This window comes from Colletotrichum truncatum, assembly GCF_014235925.2.
Source record: "Colletotrichum truncatum strain CMES1059 chromosome Unknown Contig_0001, whole genome shotgun sequence".
Lineage (NCBI taxonomy): Eukaryota > Fungi > Ascomycota > Sordariomycetes > Glomerellales > Glomerellaceae > Colletotrichum > Colletotrichum truncatum.
In genome coordinates this window covers 5329949-5350237 of record NW_027222398.1, presented here as the reverse complement: position 1 = coordinate 5350237, position 20289 = coordinate 5329949, and the positions used below count along the sequence as shown (strand labels likewise).

General features: G+C 44.9%; 5 protein-coding genes across 5 annotated transcripts; 2 read left to right on the top strand and 3 right to left on the bottom strand.

Annotated features, from left to right (window-relative positions):
- Positions 1-6466: 6466 nt before the first annotated feature.
- Positions 6467-7767, bottom strand: CTRU02_201508 (uncharacterized protein; the record flags this gene model as incomplete). Its single annotated transcript, XM_036732612.1, has 4 exons — positions 6467-6645; positions 6694-7289; positions 7343-7574; positions 7671-7767. The coding sequence occupies 4 exons, from the start codon at positions 7765-7767 to the stop codon at positions 6467-6469; spliced, it is 1104 nt and encodes a 367-aa protein (XP_036575729.1).
- Positions 7768-9208: 1441 nt separating this feature from the next.
- On the bottom strand, positions 9209-10366 carry CTRU02_201507 (transposase; the record flags this gene model as incomplete). The annotated part of the gene is made up of 1 exon (XM_036732611.2): positions 9209-10366. The coding sequence occupies one exon, from the start codon at positions 10364-10366 to the stop codon at positions 9209-9211; it is 1158 nt and encodes a 385-aa protein (XP_036575728.2).
- A 2166-nt stretch (positions 10367-12532) lies between these two features.
- CTRU02_201506 (uncharacterized protein) lies at positions 12533-13769 on the top strand (the record flags this gene model as incomplete). Its single annotated transcript, XM_036732610.2, has 3 exons — positions 12533-12659; positions 12713-13226; positions 13286-13769. The coding sequence occupies 3 exons, from the start codon at positions 12533-12535 to the stop codon at positions 13767-13769; spliced, it is 1125 nt and encodes a 374-aa protein (XP_036575727.2).
- A 332-nt stretch (positions 13770-14101) lies between these two features.
- CTRU02_201505 (flavonoid 3',5'-hydroxylase) lies at positions 14102-15791 on the bottom strand (the record flags this gene model as incomplete). Its single annotated transcript, XM_036732609.1, has 3 exons — positions 14102-14798; positions 14882-15506; positions 15581-15791. The coding sequence occupies 3 exons, from the start codon at positions 15789-15791 to the stop codon at positions 14102-14104; spliced, it is 1533 nt and encodes a 510-aa protein (XP_036575726.1).
- A 2371-nt stretch (positions 15792-18162) lies between these two features.
- Positions 18163-20184, top strand: CTRU02_201504 (uncharacterized protein; the record flags this gene model as incomplete). The annotated part of the gene is made up of 1 exon (XM_036732608.1): positions 18163-20184. One exon carries the CDS (start codon positions 18163-18165, stop codon positions 20182-20184), a length of 2022 nt encoding a protein of 673 aa, XP_036575725.1.
- Positions 20185-20289: the final 105 nt, after the last annotated feature.

The window sequence follows — 20289 nt, the reverse complement described above, 5'->3', positions numbered from 1 at the left end:
AAACTTTTTAATAAACTAAACCCGAGTATATATTTAAATAGAGATTCTATCTATAACAAGGCAAAGAGCTATAGGGCGTTATACTACTAGAAGCGCTATAAGGCGCTATACTAAGAAGGTTAATATATATATTTTACCTAGCAGGGTATAATACCTAGATAAAAGATAGGTTCTAGCTCTAGACTCTTGATCTAGAGGATTAAGAATTAGCTTTAGAAAAATACGATATTTATTACTATTATAACTATTTCTAGCTAAAACCTTGTAATAATTCTGATTCTTCTTTATTAGCTACTAATAGTTATAATAGTAGGAAGTAGTAGTAAAGATAAACGAATTCGCGAATCCCTTAACCCGATTAACCTTCTTAATAAACCGGCGAGTTAAGAGAATAGTAACTATACTTAGCTAAGAAAGGTTGATTATACTACTCTTCTAAAGCAAATCGCCTAACTTAAGATATCTTTATCTTAAACTAAACGCTAAAACGATCTATTAGAGTAGCTTTAGTAGATATTATTAGTACGACTAAAAGAAAGTCTTACTTTTAGCGAAGGGGGAGATATTAAGGTTAAGAATATCGAAGTATTTACGCTGAAAACTAGCTACCGAAAGCATACCAAATAGCTTTAAGATTTAGAATAAGCTTATAAGGGAGCTTTTAAAAGATATAAAACCGATATTAAAAAGATAGTCTTAGTACTAGACTATATAGACGCCGACTACTAAGCGAGATAGTATTTATATAAGGATAATTTAGATAAAGAATACTAGCTAAACGCTTAGGAATATCTATACTTTGTTTATTAGACAAAAATACTTATTAGGGATACTTAAATCTAGGAATCCTAAATTATAAGATAACTAGTTATTATAAGATAGCGATTAGATTAAGAGCTATAAGACTTTTATGCTTATTTATAGTCTTTTAAGAAGAAATTTACTTTTTGTTTAGAAAAAGAAAATACTTTAGAATTTTACGCTAAGTTAACTAATAAATTACGGAAGTATATATAGACTAATACTGCTAACCTCCCTACTATGCGAGAGGCTATAGTAGCTATGTCTGCTTGATATTAAGGTGTTATCCGACCGAACCCTAAGCGAAAGCGTGATAATAAACAAGATAGTAAACTAGGAAGGGTTAAGAGATAAGCTTAAAATCCTACTTCCTCTTCTCTTTAGTTAAGTCTTAAAAAAGGAGGGAAAAATAGCGTTAACTATACTATTAGCAAACTATGCTTTTATTATATCTACAGTAGTCTAGACTATTTATCTAATATTTATACTAAATCCTTAAAAGAGGATAGAGAGAAAATAAAAGGAAAAATAAGGGTTTAGTAGGCGACTATTAATACTAATACTTCTGCTTTAGGAAAAGGCAAGTGGAAGGAGTAACTCCTTATCCTCCTTCCTAGCTTATAGTAGGGACTACTTAACGATTCTATACCTCTACTAAAGTTAGAGGAAACTAAGCAATAGTATCTACTAATATTGATTTTAATTCTAAAGCCGAGTATAATTTAGTTTCGTATGCTTTTATATAGTAGTAAGGACTAAATCAAGCTAAGCTAACCCTTCTAATCCTATCTATACTAAGGCAAAGTACTATCCCTACCTATAAGGTCTTTTAGGTTCTACTTATCCTTACTAATTCGTAAGGAACTTATTAGTCGTTTACTTATTCCTATATAATAATTAACTATAACCCTCGACCTAAAAGAAGCCTTATATTGCTTTTAATAACTATTATTAAGTATTATAATATTTTCCTAGGAGGAAAAAACCGTATATAGTAGTTTAAATATCTATAGAGGAAATAAGAGAAGTATTAAGCCTCCTGCTTTGTAAAAAAGGCTATTTGAGAGAAGGCGTAGGTTTTCGCTATTATATAGCTCCCCGAACTATAACCTCTCCTAGATAAAGAGGAAGAGGAGCTTACGATTAGGATTATAGCTATTCCCCCGGAACTACGTTCGTTTGTTAACGTTTTTATACCTAAGAATGCTAAGAATCTCCTTATTTTTAAAGCCTTAGACTATTCTATTAATATAGAGGAGGGAAAGTCCCCCCCTTAAGGTCTTATCTACCCCTTATTACCTAAAAAGCTAGAGGAACTACGTAGTTACCTCGAAGAGAATCTCTAAGCAGGACGTATTTGTTTATTAAAAAGCTTAGCTAAAGCCTTTATTATCTTCGTCTCGAAGAAAGATAGTTCTTTACGACTTTGCGTTGATTATCGAAAGCTAAATCGTATTACGGTTAAGAATCGCTACCCTCTCCCCTTGATTTTAGAAATCCTTAACCGGATTATTAATACTTAATATTTTTTAAAAATCGACGTTAAAGATATATACTATCGTATATATATTAAAGAAGGAGATAAATAAAAAACTACGTTTCGGACCTATTATAGTTTATATAAGTTTTATATTCTCTTTATAAGTTTAACTAATATACCTACTACTTTCTAAGCATATATTAATAATGCTTTAGAAGGCTTAGTAGATACTATTTATATCGTTTATCTAGATAATATCTTAGTCTTTTCTAAGACTAGAAAAGAATATATAAACTATTTATACTAAGTCTTATAATATATACGAAAAGCTACCTTATATACTAAACTATCGAAATATATCTTTTACTAATAATAAGTTAAGTTTTTAAGGTATATTCTATTTATAAAAGGAATCTTTATAAACCCTTATAAGGTTAAGGTAATCGCCTAATAGCTAAAGCTAACAACCTTCTAAGAAGTTTAGGTATTCCTAGGGTTTTATAACTTTTATTATAGATTTATCTATAAGTACTTTAGGATTATACGCCCTCTTACTAATCTCTTAAAAGGAAGTATAGGAAGCTATAAGCCTAGTAAAGTATAGTTAGGATTAGCCGAGAAGGTAGCGTTTAGGATGCTAATCCTAGCATTCTAAAATACCTTTCTCTTACGCTATTATAACCCTTAACTAAGGTCTTATATTAAGACCGATACTTCTTACTATATAATAGCTAGTATCTATTCCTAGCTATAGCTAGATAGGAAGTAATATCTTATTACTTTCTAATCTAGGAAGTTTAAGGGGGTAAAGTTAAATTATAAAACGCTTAACTAAGAGATATTAGCTATAGTAGAATTATTTAAATACTAGCGATACTATATCGAAAGGGTAGCGTTTCTAGTAGAAGTTCTAACTAATTATTAGAACTTATAAACGTTTATATTATAGCTAAAGCTAAATAGTCGCTAAGCGCGATATTATATACTACTAGCTTTATATGATTTTATTATTTGATATTGATAGGGGAGAATAAATCCCGTAGATAGGCTATTAAGAAGACTAGATTATAAAGGCGAAAAGGGGTCGAATACTAACTTATTACTTACCTTATAAGACAAGGTAGACCTATCTTAGAAGGATATAGTCTTATAGCAAAACACGCTAGGCCGACGTATATAGGCTATTATATAGGCTACGGCTTGTTAAGCAGCTTATAAAGAGGAAGTTTATAGTAATAATACTTCTAACTCCCTTAATACCTTAATTAAGAAGGCTTAGGAAGAAGATCTATTATATAGACGTCTTAAAGAAGCGTTATAAGCAAAGATGCTAAGGAAACTATGTTAGTCCTTATTACCTTCTAGCTTTGTTTAATTCTATAGGAAGTTATATATCCTTAAAGAAGCTAGTCTAAGGTTAGAGATCTTCCGTCTATTTTATAACGATCTACTAGCAGGATACTTTAGAAGAGACAAGATACTTAAGTTAATCTAGCGAAAATTTCGTTAGATTAATATAGAGAAAACTGTTAAAGACTATATTCGAAGATATATAATATGCTTAGGTACTAAAGCTAAGACCTACCGACCTTATAAGGAGTTATAAGCTTTACTAAGACTAACGCAACCTTTTAAATAAGTATCTATAGACTTTATTATAAGCTTACTACTTATATTTAATAGTTACTAACTCGTAGATACGATCTTTATTATAATAGATTGTTATACTAAATACTATATTTATATTATAGTTAATACCTTTATTACTATAGTAGAACTAGTTATAATTTTCTACGAGAAGGTTAAGTTATTCGGAGGCAGCTTTAAAAGAGTTATCTTTAATAAAAGACTTGTTTTTATAAGCTAATTTTAGGCTTAATTCTGCTATTATGTAAAGATAAAGAGAATGCTTTCGATAGCGTTTTATCCCTAAATAGATAGCTAAATAAAGGTAGTAAACAAGGCCTTAGAACAATATTTAAAAGCGTTTATAATAAATAGAAATTAGCCTACGCTACTAGCATAAGCATAATATATAGTAAATAATAGAAGAAATGCTATAATAGGAATTTTACTTATAAAGGCATTACTAAGCTATTAGCTAGAACTACGCCTTAACCTCGAGGACGAGGTTGTTTAAGGGGGAGTATAAGGCGTAACTAAATGGGAATTGATAAGGACGCATCACGAATTGATAGGGACGCATCATCCTTAGGGACGCATCACATTCTAAGGTTGTGATTGGCTAGAAATTTTGGTGACCTATAGGTACAAGTCGGCGAAGGCGGTGAGGCCAGCGTTACTAACGCCCCACCTTTTCACAGCCATAAGAGGCCTGCCTCCGTTTCATAGATATAAAGCCGGCCCGCCCTACTAGCCTACGTTTCTTAGCTATTCCTCCTATTTAAGATTTGCAAAACCATTTAAACGACCGCTTTTGCAAATCTCAAATAGTAAGTCTTTTTCTTCCTTTCTAAGGAGGAATTAAGTTTTATTAAACTAAACTAAAACGGCTTTTATAAATCTTAATTAATTTCTACTTCTACTGGGGAACGGCGGGCAAGCCGCCTGTTGAAGTAAGCCTCCCGTTAGGAAGACGAGCTAGTAATCGGGTTAATGTTTCACCGGTCCAGGATTAGTAATCCTACCAAGACGACTCCATGTTCATGCATAATTACGGGTGATCACGGCGCTTAACTATCAGATCCTTTCCCCTCACCTTAGACAATTCTGGGTTTTCTTGATATTGCGCTTCAAGTTATGGCTCAACAAGCTCTTATCAACTTGCCAGCTGAACTGATAACCGAAATCTTTTATCATCTATTATCACCAGACCCTAAGCACTTGCGGGACTATCAGAACTTCCGGGAAACATGCAAAACTATAGCTGAGGCAACGTCTTCAGCTTTCAAAGCACGCTTCTTCCGCATTCGCTACGTAATGCTAGAGAAGGAAAGCCTATTGAATCTTGTGAACATTTCACGCCACCATATTCTGAGTCAAGCGGTTGAAGTTGTCGAGCTCTGCGTTGATCATCTCATCCAACCCAAAGACTACATGAGCCACGAAGAACTAGAGATTTGTGGACTCAAAGACGAGTATGATTTCTTCCGAGTTCGGAATGGCGAAGTTGTCTTACTGGGCGACGATAGTTGGGAGCAAATAATCCAAACCTATAAGGATGGATGGCAGGAGCAAACGGAATTCTTCTCCCAAAGGCAACATATGAGTTATTTAGCGATAGCTCTCACTAACCTCAAAAACTGCAAAGCTATTGGGATATCGGATCATACCCGACCATGGGGCGCCTTTAAGCTTGGGCGACGTATTGGCGTACTTCCAAATAGGTTTATTTCTGATTTCTTACCTAATAGCATGGTTCATGCCTTAGTAGTAATCAGAACACTGTTTTTCGCACTTATTAAGAGCCGCCTTCCCATAGAGGAGATATATATCGAGTTTGGAGATATGATGGAAGGTTGTACGTCTGTTATTCCACGGATGCTATCGCTCCCAAGCAGTCTCGCAAAAGCCGTAAAATCCGAAATCACGACCATCACAAAGCTCAGTCTTGTTATCAATCCTAAGGATAGCGATAATCATTTCAGCCAAGAAATTAGAAAATTCTTTGCAGAGAATGACCCAGTATAGGAAGAAAAATATGATTGGCAATCAGACTTTCATAGCTTCTCTAGCCTTTTTCCAGCGCTCACCGATATTACTTTATTCTTCAACTATTGCGAAGAGAAGCAACAATTTCCAGGACTTTCAGAAAGCCTCTATATTCCTCTTCTTCAAAGGTTATGCCTTGAGTATCTAGACTGCACGAGAGACGAACTCCTGACGCTCTTACGGCGACATCAAAATACACTTCGAAGACTTACTCTCGAAAATGTTAAAATTACTACCCAAGGTCTAGACGCTTGGTCTTTTCTCATACAAACTCTTCAGAACGAATTTAGATTAGATGAGTTGGAAATAAGAGGGTGTGGTATTGACGATTGCGATTTTAATATAGATTTTGATCTCCCTGATCGACTTTCTGCACATACCAGCGAGGAAATGAATTTACTACAAAAGGAAATACTTCAGGTTGAAGAAGAAGAAAGACTTAAAGGGATCCAAGCATAGATAGCGATCTTCTTAGTATTGAATTTTGATATGCCTCATGTTTTCCAACGCAGACTATTTCCTCCCACGCAAACTGCCCCGTTTAGGCCGCTTCGTTGGACTCGCCCCATCACTGCTGTCTTCAATAGTCTCTACCTCTCCGGATCGCTTTATATTAATAGGCGCGACGTCGCGGAGGCCGTTAACAGAAAACGGATCATCATTATCGACAATGGCGTCCGAGGCTTGTAAACCTAAGCATATTAGCTTTCAGAATAATAAAGTAGAATCGTCAAGCTTACCATTATTAAACAGAGGCCCAGGCACTTTCGCGTCGGCAGACATCTGTGCGAGAGGATCGAACTTGAATTTTCCCTTCGTACGTTCAGTCATATCTCCTTTTGACGGCGTAGAAAACGGATCGCGCGAGGCTGCGGTCTGCCTAGGCTCCCCAGCAGCCCAGTCAACTTTGATAATCTCGATGAGTGGGACAAACTCAAGGGGGTTATAAGGATAATCAGAGGTAAAGACGGTATTCTTGTTGCAGAAACCATGGAAATAGCCAGTAATATAGGCTTTTTTTCCATGCTTGCGAAATGGTGTTGTCTCGACGCGGTAATCCTCGCACTTCTTCTTCATATGTGCTTTGCATTTGGGAAGCATCGCGTAAACGTAGTTAGCATACCATCCAGTTTTAGGGGTATAAGCAGCCTCTGTAGAAGTAAATCTAGACCACACCCTGAAGACGGCTGACGAGTTCCTGGTTATTTCATCGAGACCAACGGAGGGATCATCGGCAAGGGGGAACTTTTGGGTATCGACAAACCCGTTGAAAGTTACGAACGGAGGAGTTATCGGGAAACGAGGAGATAAGTCGGCGCAGGTACGGTCAGAAATACTAAGAGGGAGCTTTAGGATAAGTATTCTAATGCCACGGATGAAGAAACTTACGGCGTGAGGGCATCGTCCTGGATCCATGCCAGACGTTTATATTCCACCTCGTCTTCGCCAGATAGACCACAGGGGACGTAACTGAAGTGGGGATCGCAGATAATAGTAAACCATTGGTCTTCCCAATCCTCGGTAGTTAACGAACCTCCCAAGTGGAAGCGAGAGAGATCTAGCGATAAGGCCCCGGCGTGTAAGTTGTCAAGTATATTAGGGAAGACATTAGTCAACCACTCTGGCGTATGAATCGGTATCTGGATTTAACCAGACCAGTTCTGGTACCGAAATATCTGGGAGTCCCTGCTTAGAGATTCAACGGCAACCATTTTACCTGTAGCAAGCATCGTGAGGGGGAGGCTCCATGGCGAAGGCAGGTTCAGCTCGGGCTTCGGCCAATAGGCAGCCAAGTCTGGCTTTCCAGTACCCATAGCGGCAGGAGGAGGCAAGGCGAAATGGTAAACAATCTGCAAGGAACCAGTATAAAACGTAGAAGGAGCTTTCGAGACGTAAGGAAGAGCAAGAGAAAGGCGAATCCAAACATTCGGGTTATACTCTTATAAAGGAATAAACCTTGTACATGAGGGGGCGGAGGAAGAATCCATCGGAAGGGAGATTTTTCAGCTTTGCTCCCTTATCAAGTTATTAATACAGGAGAACCAGGTCTCGTGGTCGCCTGAAGTTGTCTAGTTTATGCTGGCAAGACGTAGACTGCGTCTTTTTTCTACAAAGTGGGAACAACAGGGGGCTTATTACCCTTCTATTAGTAGATCACAAAGTATTGTTTCTTATTCGGATGGAACAGGAATGATTCCAGCTTTATTATAGTAATGCAGCAGCAAGACATCCGTCTTTGCAATACGAAGTTACTTGCATCTCGCCTTGGGCTAATACTATATGAGAAAAGATGTTCTTATTGAGGCAGTAATAACATTTGCAGCTAGGGCAGAAGGTGATTTCAGCGGATGGAGCGAACACGCATTACTATTGCTAAGCTTTAATATTCCCATAGTCAAAGGAATATAATAGCTTTTTTGATCTCCAAAGACCTTAGAAATCCTTGAATCGACTCTAAGTTTTATCATGCCGCATCTTACAACACCAGTTTCCTCATTCAATGACACTCCTATTTCAATTCAGCCTGAATTGAGGCCGAGACAAATAGCCGGCAGGGAAGAGCAGACTTCTCCTTCAAACCACAGTCGCATGCTAGCACCGGGACCACCGCCTTCAGTCAATATTATGGTAAGGTCCCTTCAAACTCAATAAAATCACTATCAGGGCCCCTTTTGACACAGAGTTACTAGAGATCCCTCGACGAAGGATTAAAGGTTCCTTCGAATCGGAACCGAAATCTGCTACCGACACCACCATCCTCGTTCGACAATATCCGAAGCCCGAATAGAATCGAATCTCCATTATCACCTAGATCAGTGTTAGTACAGACACCCTATAGCGAGGGGTTAAATACATCGCCTAGTAAAAATTCCCTTACGCCTAGGAAAAGCCGTGGAGGAAATAGGCAAGCCCATGCTAGTAGCAACCTTTGGGAGCAAAGTAATCGACCAACCCTACTTCCGTGGAACCCTAAGCCTATATCAAGTCTAAACACGCCCACTACCCTAGACATATCACAGCATAAGAGAGCTCAAGATAGCCAGCATATTCTTTCTGAAGCGCCAAGAACTCAAATACCGTCAGTTGCTATTCGCCAGTCTAATCCTATCCAGCAAAGGCATTTACCAATTCGTCCATCACTACCCAAGCTAAGCCAAAAAGCTAGCTATAACGTCGCACACCCACTTCTCGCACACCCCCACATTTCGCACACCCATAAATTGGGTCATCATGAGGTATTCATCAACTTCATAACTATAAGTCTGATTCGTCTCCTGCAACTGTGATACTATCGCCAGTTTTAATAGGTAATTCAGGCTCGCTAGATTCATCTGAGCTATCCTCAATTTCGCCAGCCTCAATTTGGGCTTTGTGAATTGCCTCAATGTTGGCAAACTTCGAATTTGGGCTCATTTGGACCTTACGCCGCTTCCGTACCATTCCAGCCTCAACTTCTGCTTCCAACATTGCAATCTTCTTCTCTGCTGTAGCCAATTGATAGTCCTTTTCATCAAATCCCTTTTGAACCTTCCGAAACAACAGTCGCTGCGTTTGCTGATCTTTATCCAACTTGCTGAATAAGCTAAGTTGATCATATAGATCAACTGTCTTCTTGGGCGTTGACCAGGCTACTATGGATGTAGCAGATGCCCAGTTTTCGTCTTTTCCACCATCAGAGGCCCTCATAGGCGTAGAATAGCCTGGCTTTGAGGGCTTGGAAGCATTCTCAAGCAGTAGAGGGCTCATGAGCGGTCGAGCTATCGAAATGGGCCATAGTCCTGTTGCTTTCCAGCCGCTTCTGATATTCTTGCTTGAAAATGCCATCTGGCGTGCTTTTCCATAGCAGGTAAGAAAGTTCCGTTTGCCTACAACTGTAGAATCGTTGTGTTGAATGAGGTATCCAAGCTCTTTTCGATAGGTCGCCTTGAGAGGCCCAAAGACTGCTTGGTCTAGAGGTTGGAGAACGTGGGATGTATGTGGCGGTAGGAAAAGGAGATATATCTTGTGTTTATAACAGAGATACATAAATTCTGTTGTTTCATGACTGCCATGACCGTCTAGGATCAATAGTCTCTGCTCAGAGGGATGATCAGGCTTAGTCAGAGGGATAAAGATGTTCTCAAGCCATTCCACAGCTGTAGAGTCTGAAGTCCAGCCATTCTCAGTTGCTGTGAACTTCCAACCACTGTAAATATCACGTTTATGGATATCAAGAGGAAACCATTGTTGTTGAACCGATTTCCCTCGATAAATAACAAGTGGAGGAAGCGCCTGACCAGTTGCAGAGACACACTCAAGCATAGTTGTCCAAGCCCGAGACCCAGGCTGTTTTTTTCGCATTGATGAGCTTTCTGATGATCCCAGTACTAAGCCATTTGATCCTCTGCCTTCTAGGATACCAGTTTCATCCATGTTATAGCGATGATGTGGTTTGATCGCCTTGATCTCTGGAAGGGCGAGTTGTTGAAACCATTGCCTGATTACATTAGTTGAGGCCCCATTGACACGCTTAGAATCGATGGCTCTAGCTCTATGAACCTTGATTGATGGATTTCTCTTAATAAAGAACTGAATCCAGTTTCTCCCAAGTGGCTGGGTAGTGCCTCTGATGTCTAGGATTCGCTGGGCAAATTCCTTGAGTTGTTGATGTGTTGGCGGCAGCCCTAACGCCGCCTGGATACGCACCCATTCAGCTAAGTGACTTTCCTGTGCTGGAGATAGCTTCTGGAAGCTAGAGAAAGCTACATTTCTTGCCTGTGAACCCTTTAATCGAGACTGGAGGGTTGATGGTGGAATTCCAGCATCATGAGCTGCCTTTCGGACACTCTGCCCACTTGCAACTGCATTGAGAGCTTGATTGACTTCTGTTTCCGTATACTGGCCCATTAAGCGTATAAGAGTAACTATTCAAAGAATTATAATAATCGCTGTAAAAGTGGTGAAGATATTAAAGAATGTTGAAGAGGGTAAAATTCTACATGAGCGATTTATGGGTGTGCGAAATGTGGGGGTGTGCGAGAAGTGGGTGTGCGACGTTAGCAAGTGCAGCTGTATAAGTCAAGTATGCTGATAGGGATCGAGCCTAGATACAGTCACTGTTGGATTTCTAGTTGAGTGCGAAGAGTGCGCGATTAAATACAATGTAACCAAACTAATATCACGCCTGTCTACCAACATCAATTCGTCCAAATAAGCGTCTCACTCACCCCACTACAAATGAGAGAATCACCATTCACCATTGGATGTATCCTAAACTGCAGAGACTAGAATCTGTAAAGCTAGTAAAGCATTTGACATCCCCGGATTGACACATGCAGCCCCTTTTCTTGTCAAGACTAACAACTTGGATCCCGCACCGCTACGAACCTTTGCTCCTCAGGTCGTGTGCAAGGGATTCTAATTCGGAATAGTGCAAGTCTGAAAACCTTTACCCCTACAGATACAGTGGCGCTGTTGATTAGGAACTTTGGTTGAGAGACGAGTACGCGTTAATAAGAGAAGCTGTTTGTGGAGCCTATGCTTTCTTTACCCACTCAATGCCTTCCTCGCCGCATTAAGTCTATCTGATTAGGACGATCAACGTAATGAGACCCTCGGTGCAAGAACATTTTCGGCTATACCCCCGCTATTTATCTGGGCATCCGCCGCTTTACTGGGCTATTTCGGCCCATTCCCCTCCTGACCCATGGTTGTCGTTGGTGATGCGGGTCCAACCGCAGCACCTTTACGCATAACGTAGCCGACATGGAGCCCTTTGAGCAATAGGATAGCTGCTTACTCGACGCTGATCGCTGGTCCGTCAATTGGGGCCCCACCGTGGCTCCGGATCCTTCCCCGGCCCCGTCTAGCCGACTTCCGTCTCCACCCGCGCCTCCGGCTCAAACGTCTGCCAACAAACAAAAAAGAACTTTTGCGTTGTCATACGTAATGCGGTTTATTCACATTTCCTGCCAAGTCGATCGGCACGCCAAGTCTGCAACAGCATGCATCACGGGCTTGCGACCAACGGTTCTCTCCTTCCTTAAAGGCCAACGACCAATCTGTAACGGCGCTGCAGGAACACTAGCAGGGTTATTAAATTTTCTCGCTCGGCAACACGAGCATGGCGTGAGCCACTGTCAATGGTTCTGCAGTTATGTCTATGCCGAGGGGGTTCATCTTCCCCCTGTCAATCTTATACATGAACAGACAGGTGCTGCGAGGCACAATGCGTCTGAGAATAGTTGACAACTGACGGCGTCCAAGTGCCGAACTGACAGCTCAGGGTAAACTTCTGACAGAAGGCACAGGTTTCCTCAGGATCGTCATTGTGCCTTAAGAACCCAGACGTGGGAGCCGAGTGAGAAATAATCGTTCCCTTGATGATCCACCTAGTGTTACCTGGTCCTTTTCGCCATCCCCCCGCATACGGGGTCCCTCTCCTTTTTGTGTAAGTTGTGTCATTAACCGTGCTTGGGTACGGGGCTGCGGATATACAAAGCTGCTGCTGCCAGGCACCACCGCGATGTCTGCCCGCCAAAGAGCCACACCCGCTCGATCTTGCTGCTAGTCAAGCCCATCACTGGCCACTCGTTCGTCATGGCTGAAAGCCAGAGTTCCACGGTCATCACCGTGGCCGTCGTCTTCGCCGTCCTCACCTTCGTCGTTATGGCCCTCCGTGTCTGGGCCCGCGCATTCCTCGTGCGGTCCTTCGGCCCCGACGACAGTACGCTCGCCCGCTTCCGCCGCCCTGTTGTCTCGCTGACATGCTCATCTTAGTCCTCATCCTCCTCGGCGCCCTATTGTCATGGGCTTTCATCGCCGTCACCATCCGCGCCGCAAATCTGGGATTGGGTTCGCACATTAGTCAGGTCATGGAACGCGGCACTGAGAACTTCGTCATGTACCTTCAGACGGTGTGGTTGTCGTCCATCTTCTACAACGCTTGTCTGGGCTTCGTCAAGGTCTCCGCTTTGGCGCTATACATGCGTCTTGGTGACAACACGCTGCGCAAACTGGCCGCTGCAATGCTCGTCGTTGTGGGATGCCAGGCCAGCGCGAACGTGCTCGTGTGCATCTTCCAGTGCAGTCCCGTGCAGGCCGCGTACGACATCACCATCCTTGCCGCCGACAAGCAATGCATTGACATCAATGCTTTCTACCTTGCCAACGCCGCCGTCAACATTCTCACCGATCTCCTCACCTACACGCTTCCCATCCCGCTGGTCATCAAGCTGCAGGTGCCCAAGCAGCAGAAGATTGGTTTGGGCGTGATCCTATGCCTCGGTCTCTTGTAGGTCTCACTTCTCCCCAGCTGACACGGCAATATCTAACTTAGCAACCACTTTTTAGTGCCTGTATCTCTTCTATAATCCGCATTACCTTCATTCCTGACATGCTCGTTAACGAGGACGCTACCTGGGCCATCACGCAGCCCATGTACTGGTCTGTCATCGAAACCAATATTGGCATTCTCGCGGCCTCCATCCCCAGCATGAAGGTCATCGCCAAGCGCTACGCCCCGCGTCTGCTGGGCACCTCATCTAACGGCCACGGCAGCGCCAGCGGTCGACAAAGCGGTTTCCGCATGATGAGCGGCAGCAACAACAAAACAAGCAACAAAGTCGACAAGACCGGAACCGCTTTGCGCAGCCTGTCCAAGGGCGGCTTCGACACCAAGATTGGCCGCGGCGACGCGGACAACAGCAGCGAAGAAGCCCTCAACTACCCACCATCAGGCAAGATCGGCGTGCACACCCACGTGAGCATGCAATACGACGAGGGAAGCGACGTGGGCGAGAACAAGCAGGCCTTTCAGGGGCGTGGCGGATTCTAATGGGGCAGTGTACTGGAACCCAGCGAGTGGCAGGGGAGGGAGTGGAGTTGTAATCCTAGTAAAGAGTTTCCTCATTAGATATATAATCAAGTGTACACTAGAGCAGTAGTACAAGTGGCGCGAAAGAATTATACAAGAGACACAAGTCCTCGAGCAGGTCTCGAAAATTCATACCTATAGACGTAAAGCTCCATGCACAGCCAAGTGAACCAAAATAGTGTATGATCTTGACGCTTAAATATGAATACTTCACCAAATTAAATGTTATGTTTGGCTCATAGTACTAGAATTTGAACTAAGCTTCTTATCTATTTATACAACGTGTGCCTAGCTCACACACGCGGTTGCTGTGGCCGACGTTCAATCGTCATCCACATGTCCTCAAAGTAGCTCACGCCACCCTTGACGAGGTAGCGCGCGGGTTGCTCCTTATTGCCCATCTCGGGCTTAAACTTGCGGAAGAACTGCAACGGTCCCTTGTACAACTCCATCCAAGCGATGTAGCGGCCCAGGCACTCGCGAGCACCGTAGCCAAAAGCCATGTTATACTTGAGCAACTCCTTGGTACGCTCCTCGCTCTCAAGCCAACGCTCCGGGCGGAACTCGTCCGCATCGGGCCCATAAATAGCCTCGTCGCGGTGTACCAGCCAGGGGTTACACGTGAGTTCAGTACCCTCAGGAACGAATTTGCCGTTTAGTTCGATGCCGCCCTGAGGAGCGAGGCGAGGGAAGATGTTAGGCGCTGACGGGTTGAGGCGCATCGCCTCACGGACGCACGCGACATAGTACGGGCAGTATTGCTGTACCTCCTCGTACGAAGGCACTGTCGACAAGTGGCCGGCACGGTCAGCGGCATTCAACTCAGCCATCATCTTAGCATAGACCTCCGGGTTCGACATGATATAAAGCATGATGGCCTGGAAGGCGGTACCGGTAGTATCGGCGCCGGCGAGCAGTACTAGGAGGATCTCTGCCTTGATGTAGTCGAGGTCCAGTGGCTCGCCCTTTTCGTCACGGGCCTCGATGAATCTGGGGAGAAGCCTTCGTCAGCGACTTGGTAATGAGGGGGGGGGGGGGGGGGGGGGGAGTGGGGTTTCAGAGAATCGACTCACGTTTGCAGCAGGTCAATGCGGCCGTCAGTTGTTCCATTTTCAATATCCTTGTATCGCTGAGAGATAAGCCTGTCGCGGAAGCGCATGAGGGTGCCGATGCCTGAGTTTTGCTCGGGAGATGCGACCAGGTACTTCTCGCCGAACCACGTGCTCTTGACCCAGTTGGTGAAGGGGTACAGGCGGGCCATGATACCGAAGGGCACCAAGCCGTCGTGGAAACCTTGAATCAGGCCTTCGACGTCCTTGCCCTGCTCAATGAAGCCGAAGGGCTGGCCGAAGCCGACCTCGGAGATGATGTCGTAGGCCATGTAGACGGCCCAGGGAGCGAAATCCAAAGGGGCATTGCGGCTGGCGAAGCGCTCGTCCAGCTGGGCGATCCAGCGCTCAATGTTCACGTCAAAGAGGGGCTCCATCTTACGGATATTACTGAATGAGTAAGGCGCCGCGGCAATCTTGCGGAAGCGCGCGTGTGTGCGCGCATCCTGCATATTGAAGAGCGACTCAGTTTTACCGAAACTACCAGTGATATAATGCTTAGATTTATTCGCATTTCGGGAGTATACTTCAGGCAGCTTAGTAGCGTCACTGACAAGAAGCATAGTCGGCGTAATGCGGATAACAGGGCCTATGCTATAGTTAGCTTTAAAGTAAAGGCATACATTGATGCACAATGAGGGGCATCGCGAGAGGGCAGCACACCATATTTGCGGTGGAGTTCCCGGTTGACCTGGCACTCGTCCTCCTTGACGTTATGATAGGTGATCCATAGTCGAGTGACAGAGCCCCAGAACGGGCCAGGAAACTTGGCTAATGGGTGATAGAAGCGGTAGTAGACGATCTGGTAGAGAACCTTCCACGCGACATAGGCGACGGATAGCAACACAAGGTTGCCGACTGTGAGGACGGCCATGGTGGACGAATCGACGGTTGACGATTCGTAATGAGGACGGCCGCGAGTCACGGCGGAAGGCCATTAATATATTACACATGGCTAACAGAGATTCCACGGAGGGCGAGCTTCGAGCTAGTGGCAACGACGGAGACTCTTTGGGCCACAAGCTGCAAAGAGAAGGAGAACAGACAAGGAATCGAGCGGAGACAAGGCCGAGGCATCCTCACTTTGTCCAAAGCTCCTCGCCGGCCCGGGGCGGCAAAGGCGGTGGTTTCTGCGCATCCACGCATCGTTGCAGATATTCGGTCCCCACATGCTTTTTCTTCAACGAAAAGCGCAGGGGTGGTGCAGGATCGAGCAAGCGTTGCAGCCTGGGTTTTCATTGTGAACGACGCTTCTTGGCTTGCTAGACTTGACTTCTGTCAGTTCTCAGCCCAGGAAGTTCCCACCCGTTGTTGGCGCTAAGCCGGGGGCCGTTGTTAAAGCGGCAACACGAGAAGATGTGTGGGCCAAGCCTGGCACAGCAGCAAGGTTATTGTGACATCTGCAATCTCTCTGTGTGGGGTTTCTGCAGCTGTGTGGTTTGTCAGTTTCTCAACTCCTCGAGCACAAGCCTTACACACGTGGAAATGATTTACCGTAGCGAGACACCCTCGCATAACTTGGAAATCACAGCGTAGCTATCACGTTGTTTGCTTTTAATGGAGCGAGCATGAGCCCACTCACATCGTCGCGGATCTTTTCCATCGGCTCACTGCCGTTATTGCCTGTGCGAAGACCTTGACGGCTTGATTCCGAGAGAGGTGCGGATGACCATGCGGCGGGGGCTCCAGGGTTGGAGATGTTGGTTCATTCAGAGATAGTGGATGCAGATCTATAAAGGGGACGACAAGGCCCTCGTTTTAGGCCAAAGCTGGGTCAATAATGGCAAGGAGTGCGCAAGCGAGTTATCCACGTCGCTGAAAGTATGGCTGGATTCATTTCCCGGTCGGTTTGGTCCGAGAGGTTCTGGGGTTGCTTTGTCCAGTATCGAATGCGTTATCTGTCGCATCATGTTCACTAACTCGTTGCAAGCTATTTGAATCCAGATAATTATAGAATCTTGCGAAATAGTAATGAGTGATGATACCTCATTTAGTAAGGAAGGCTATCAATCTTAGCTAGACATAACGATTAACTGCTTATATTTGAGGAGCTTATTGCTCTATGAGTAGATTATATATGCCTTTCTTTTTATACGTGTAACACACCTGGTATCAGTACAAATAGGCGTGTGATCCGGACGCTGTCGAGATCATTGAACTGTGGTATTGAAGTTGATTCCTCATTGAAAATGATAAAAGCGTTAACACGTTCAAATGAAGAGATTTGAACTTTTTGTTGGTATCACATGATACCCGTAAAGTGGGATAACTGATGGGGGAAACTGTTTCTTATATTGTTTCTCTTGTCTATAGAATAAATTCCAGTAGAAGCGCTGGAGGAAGTGTCTGTTGCTCGTGTAGCCGTCAGTCGGTCTGCCCATCACGTGGGCAGCCCGGGTGCCGGCAGGACTGCCGGCGACGGAGCCACTTCAACTCGGAGTTCCGGCTATTCCAACACTTTCAGCTTCAATCATATCTAGCTTATTATTTAAAATAAACGGTTTTTTACATGGATTATCACAACTTACTTCTCATCCAAGTTGAATTGATGATTGTAGAATCCTCTTATGATAAGCTGGTTCGTCAGACAGAATAATACGATGTAACACTCGCGGGTTTTGCATTCCTCATATTTGAAACGCCCTTTGTAAGCTTTTTTTGGCAATATTGAAAGATGCATATCTCGTAACAGTCCCCCTTGTCGATTGTTTTAACAGTCAAGGAATTTGAGCATAGGCTTGTTATCTGGGTCCCCTTTGTTCCATTGTTCAAACAAAAAGTGCTGCTTGTCCACCGAACAACTGCATTGTCAGGAGACAAAATTTGTATCCAAGAAGTTGAGCCGTAATAGACTGTTCAAAATGATTGAAAACAATTATAAATTCAGGCTCAGTTGCCAACTTGAACTTTTGATTAAGTCCTACATTTGAACCAGGAGAACGAAGCAAGGCGCTTGGGCCTCCTTGTCTTTACTTATACATTTTTACTTGGAACTTTTGAGGCATGCTTTAAGGTACCTCTCAATTAGCCGCCTAGCGATAACTTGGGCCATAGCAAGTCTGCAGCACGCCGAAGGTTACTGGTCACTCGTCTCGTGCTATCTACCGACAACTTAGGTATTTCTCTCCATACCAAACTAGCCCCGGTCCGTTATTTTCACCAACCTATCATTCCCTTTGCCATAGAAGTTCCGTTTCCAATTGATTATTATACATAATCTTGGAGGAAATCCTGCCAACATCAACATGACGAGCCCCTCATCAGATGAATGCCTACAGCAGCTTCTGAGGCCCAGCTCAATAGAAGAGGTCGAGCAACTCGCCGACTCAAGTTTACCTCTAACAGAAGCCTTGAAGAAACACAGACATGTCATATTGAGGAAGCACATCAGCCCAGAGGCGTGGAGCGACGCCATAGCATGTGTCGATCGCCGTATTCACTCGAGTAAGAAAGCAAGAGCAGCTTTTGACGCAGATTACGAGAGCTGCAACGTGGCAAGTATCGAAAACCAAGAACATTGGGACCTAAGAGACCTCTGGGACCTTGTCAAGATCATCGACAAGCTAATACTTCACATAGGAGATGTTGGATCCGTCGACACACCTGGCATTGAGTACGTCAGCCTCCGTGCTTGGGAAGCGGCCTGGGAGCTCCGCTGCAACCCCGTGGATGCCAACAGAAGACATCCTCTAGGCGACTTGAGATGGCTGGAAGAAGACGGCGGCACAGAAAATCCAACCAACTTCCAAATCGCCTTTTCCCGACACACAAAGCTCACCCATAAAAACCTCTCGCACGAAGGCATCGCCATGGACGAAATCACACGCGCGAAACTCCAGCGCGCCTTCTTCCGTCTCGAGTTCATCCGCCGCGCGTACTACTCCCGACCCCTCTTCCCCAAAGGTGCCAAGTGGCAGAACCGAGATTCAACGTTCGTCAATGGTGAGCCCCAGAGCCTGGCGGGAGAGACCCCGGAAACCCGTCTCGCGCGGGCGGAGCAGATTTTCAAGGGCTGGACGAAGGACGACTTTGTGGAAATCATATGTGCTTTCAAGGCTACTCTCAACTTCTACGCCGTACCCGTGGGCGACATGATACAGGACTTCGTAGACGGGGCCTACGCCGCCCTAGACAACTGGGATCTGTGTCACGCCCTAGACTTTAATGCAGGAGAAGTCCACGAGATCCGAGCAAACGCGGATGCCGTCAGCTTGCAGTGGGAACTTGACCCGCTTAAGAAAGAACCCGACTTTCCCCTGTGGGGGATCAAGCCCGACAGAGAGTTCCTCGAGTTGGAGGGCCAGTTGCGGGACAACTTGCTACAGCTGGAGCTGTACAAACTGCGGAGATTCGTCCAGTTCTCCCACGGTGAGTTCGACGACCTGGGCTGCACCATCTTCAAAGCAGAAGAGGTCCGGCGCGCCAACTACCCAAAGAAGATGAGCAAACACCAGAAACCGCTTCTTCATGAAACACACCCGGAGCGGGAGATGTCCAAGTTCTTCCACGCGCTGTGCAGCCTGCCGCTGAAATTCCTCGATAGGTTCATCGACATGTCGACCAAGCGGAAACGCCGCTTTCTCAAGACGACGTACTTCGCCGTCTCCCGAATCAAGGCGTCCCACGCACCAATGTTCTTGTCGGGGGAGGTCCGCGCCTGGTCCAGCAAGCCCGCCGACGAGCGCGGGCCGCGGCACTGGGAACATCAGACTGAGCGCCGTGTGTTTCCGGAGCTCGCGGTGCGATACGTAGCTCTGGGTTGCCTGTCCAAGCTGTATACAATTGACCACGATTCTTACTTCGGGTGGAGGCTCCGGATGAACAGACTGAACCGGTATGTCTGGCGGTGGGATGAGCAGGTCCTCACGCCGCTTGCGTGGTCGGAGCTCCGTTCCAAGATTGCGTACAAACCGTTCAACATCAACACCGTCTTTCGGATGAGCGAACGAAGCTGGCAGGGCCTTTGGCGGTCGGATCGGCGGTGCGAGCGGCTGACCTGGGTCGGACGCAGCATGAACAGGTTCTGTTGGGAGGGATACGGACATCCCGGCCGGTTGGATCCGAACGAGTGCTATTGCCATGTCGGCGAGGGCTGCGGCCTCTGTACGCATTTACCTCCGAGCAAGATTCCTGAATGGGAGCTTTTCACTGAAGACGATTGGAAAGAGGAATTCGAGACTGAGAAGCAGCTGCTGGGTCTGGCGGACCCGTGGGCTTCCGAGCCGAACGAACTGGATAACTATTCGTTCGAGTCGAATTTATCATAAGGTTATCTCGGGGCAAAGGTGAGTCGGGGTTTTTTTTTTTTTTTTTTCTCATTGAGGCTGTCAGTTCATATTTGTAGTATTAAGTGACTTGACAGAGGAGCTAGA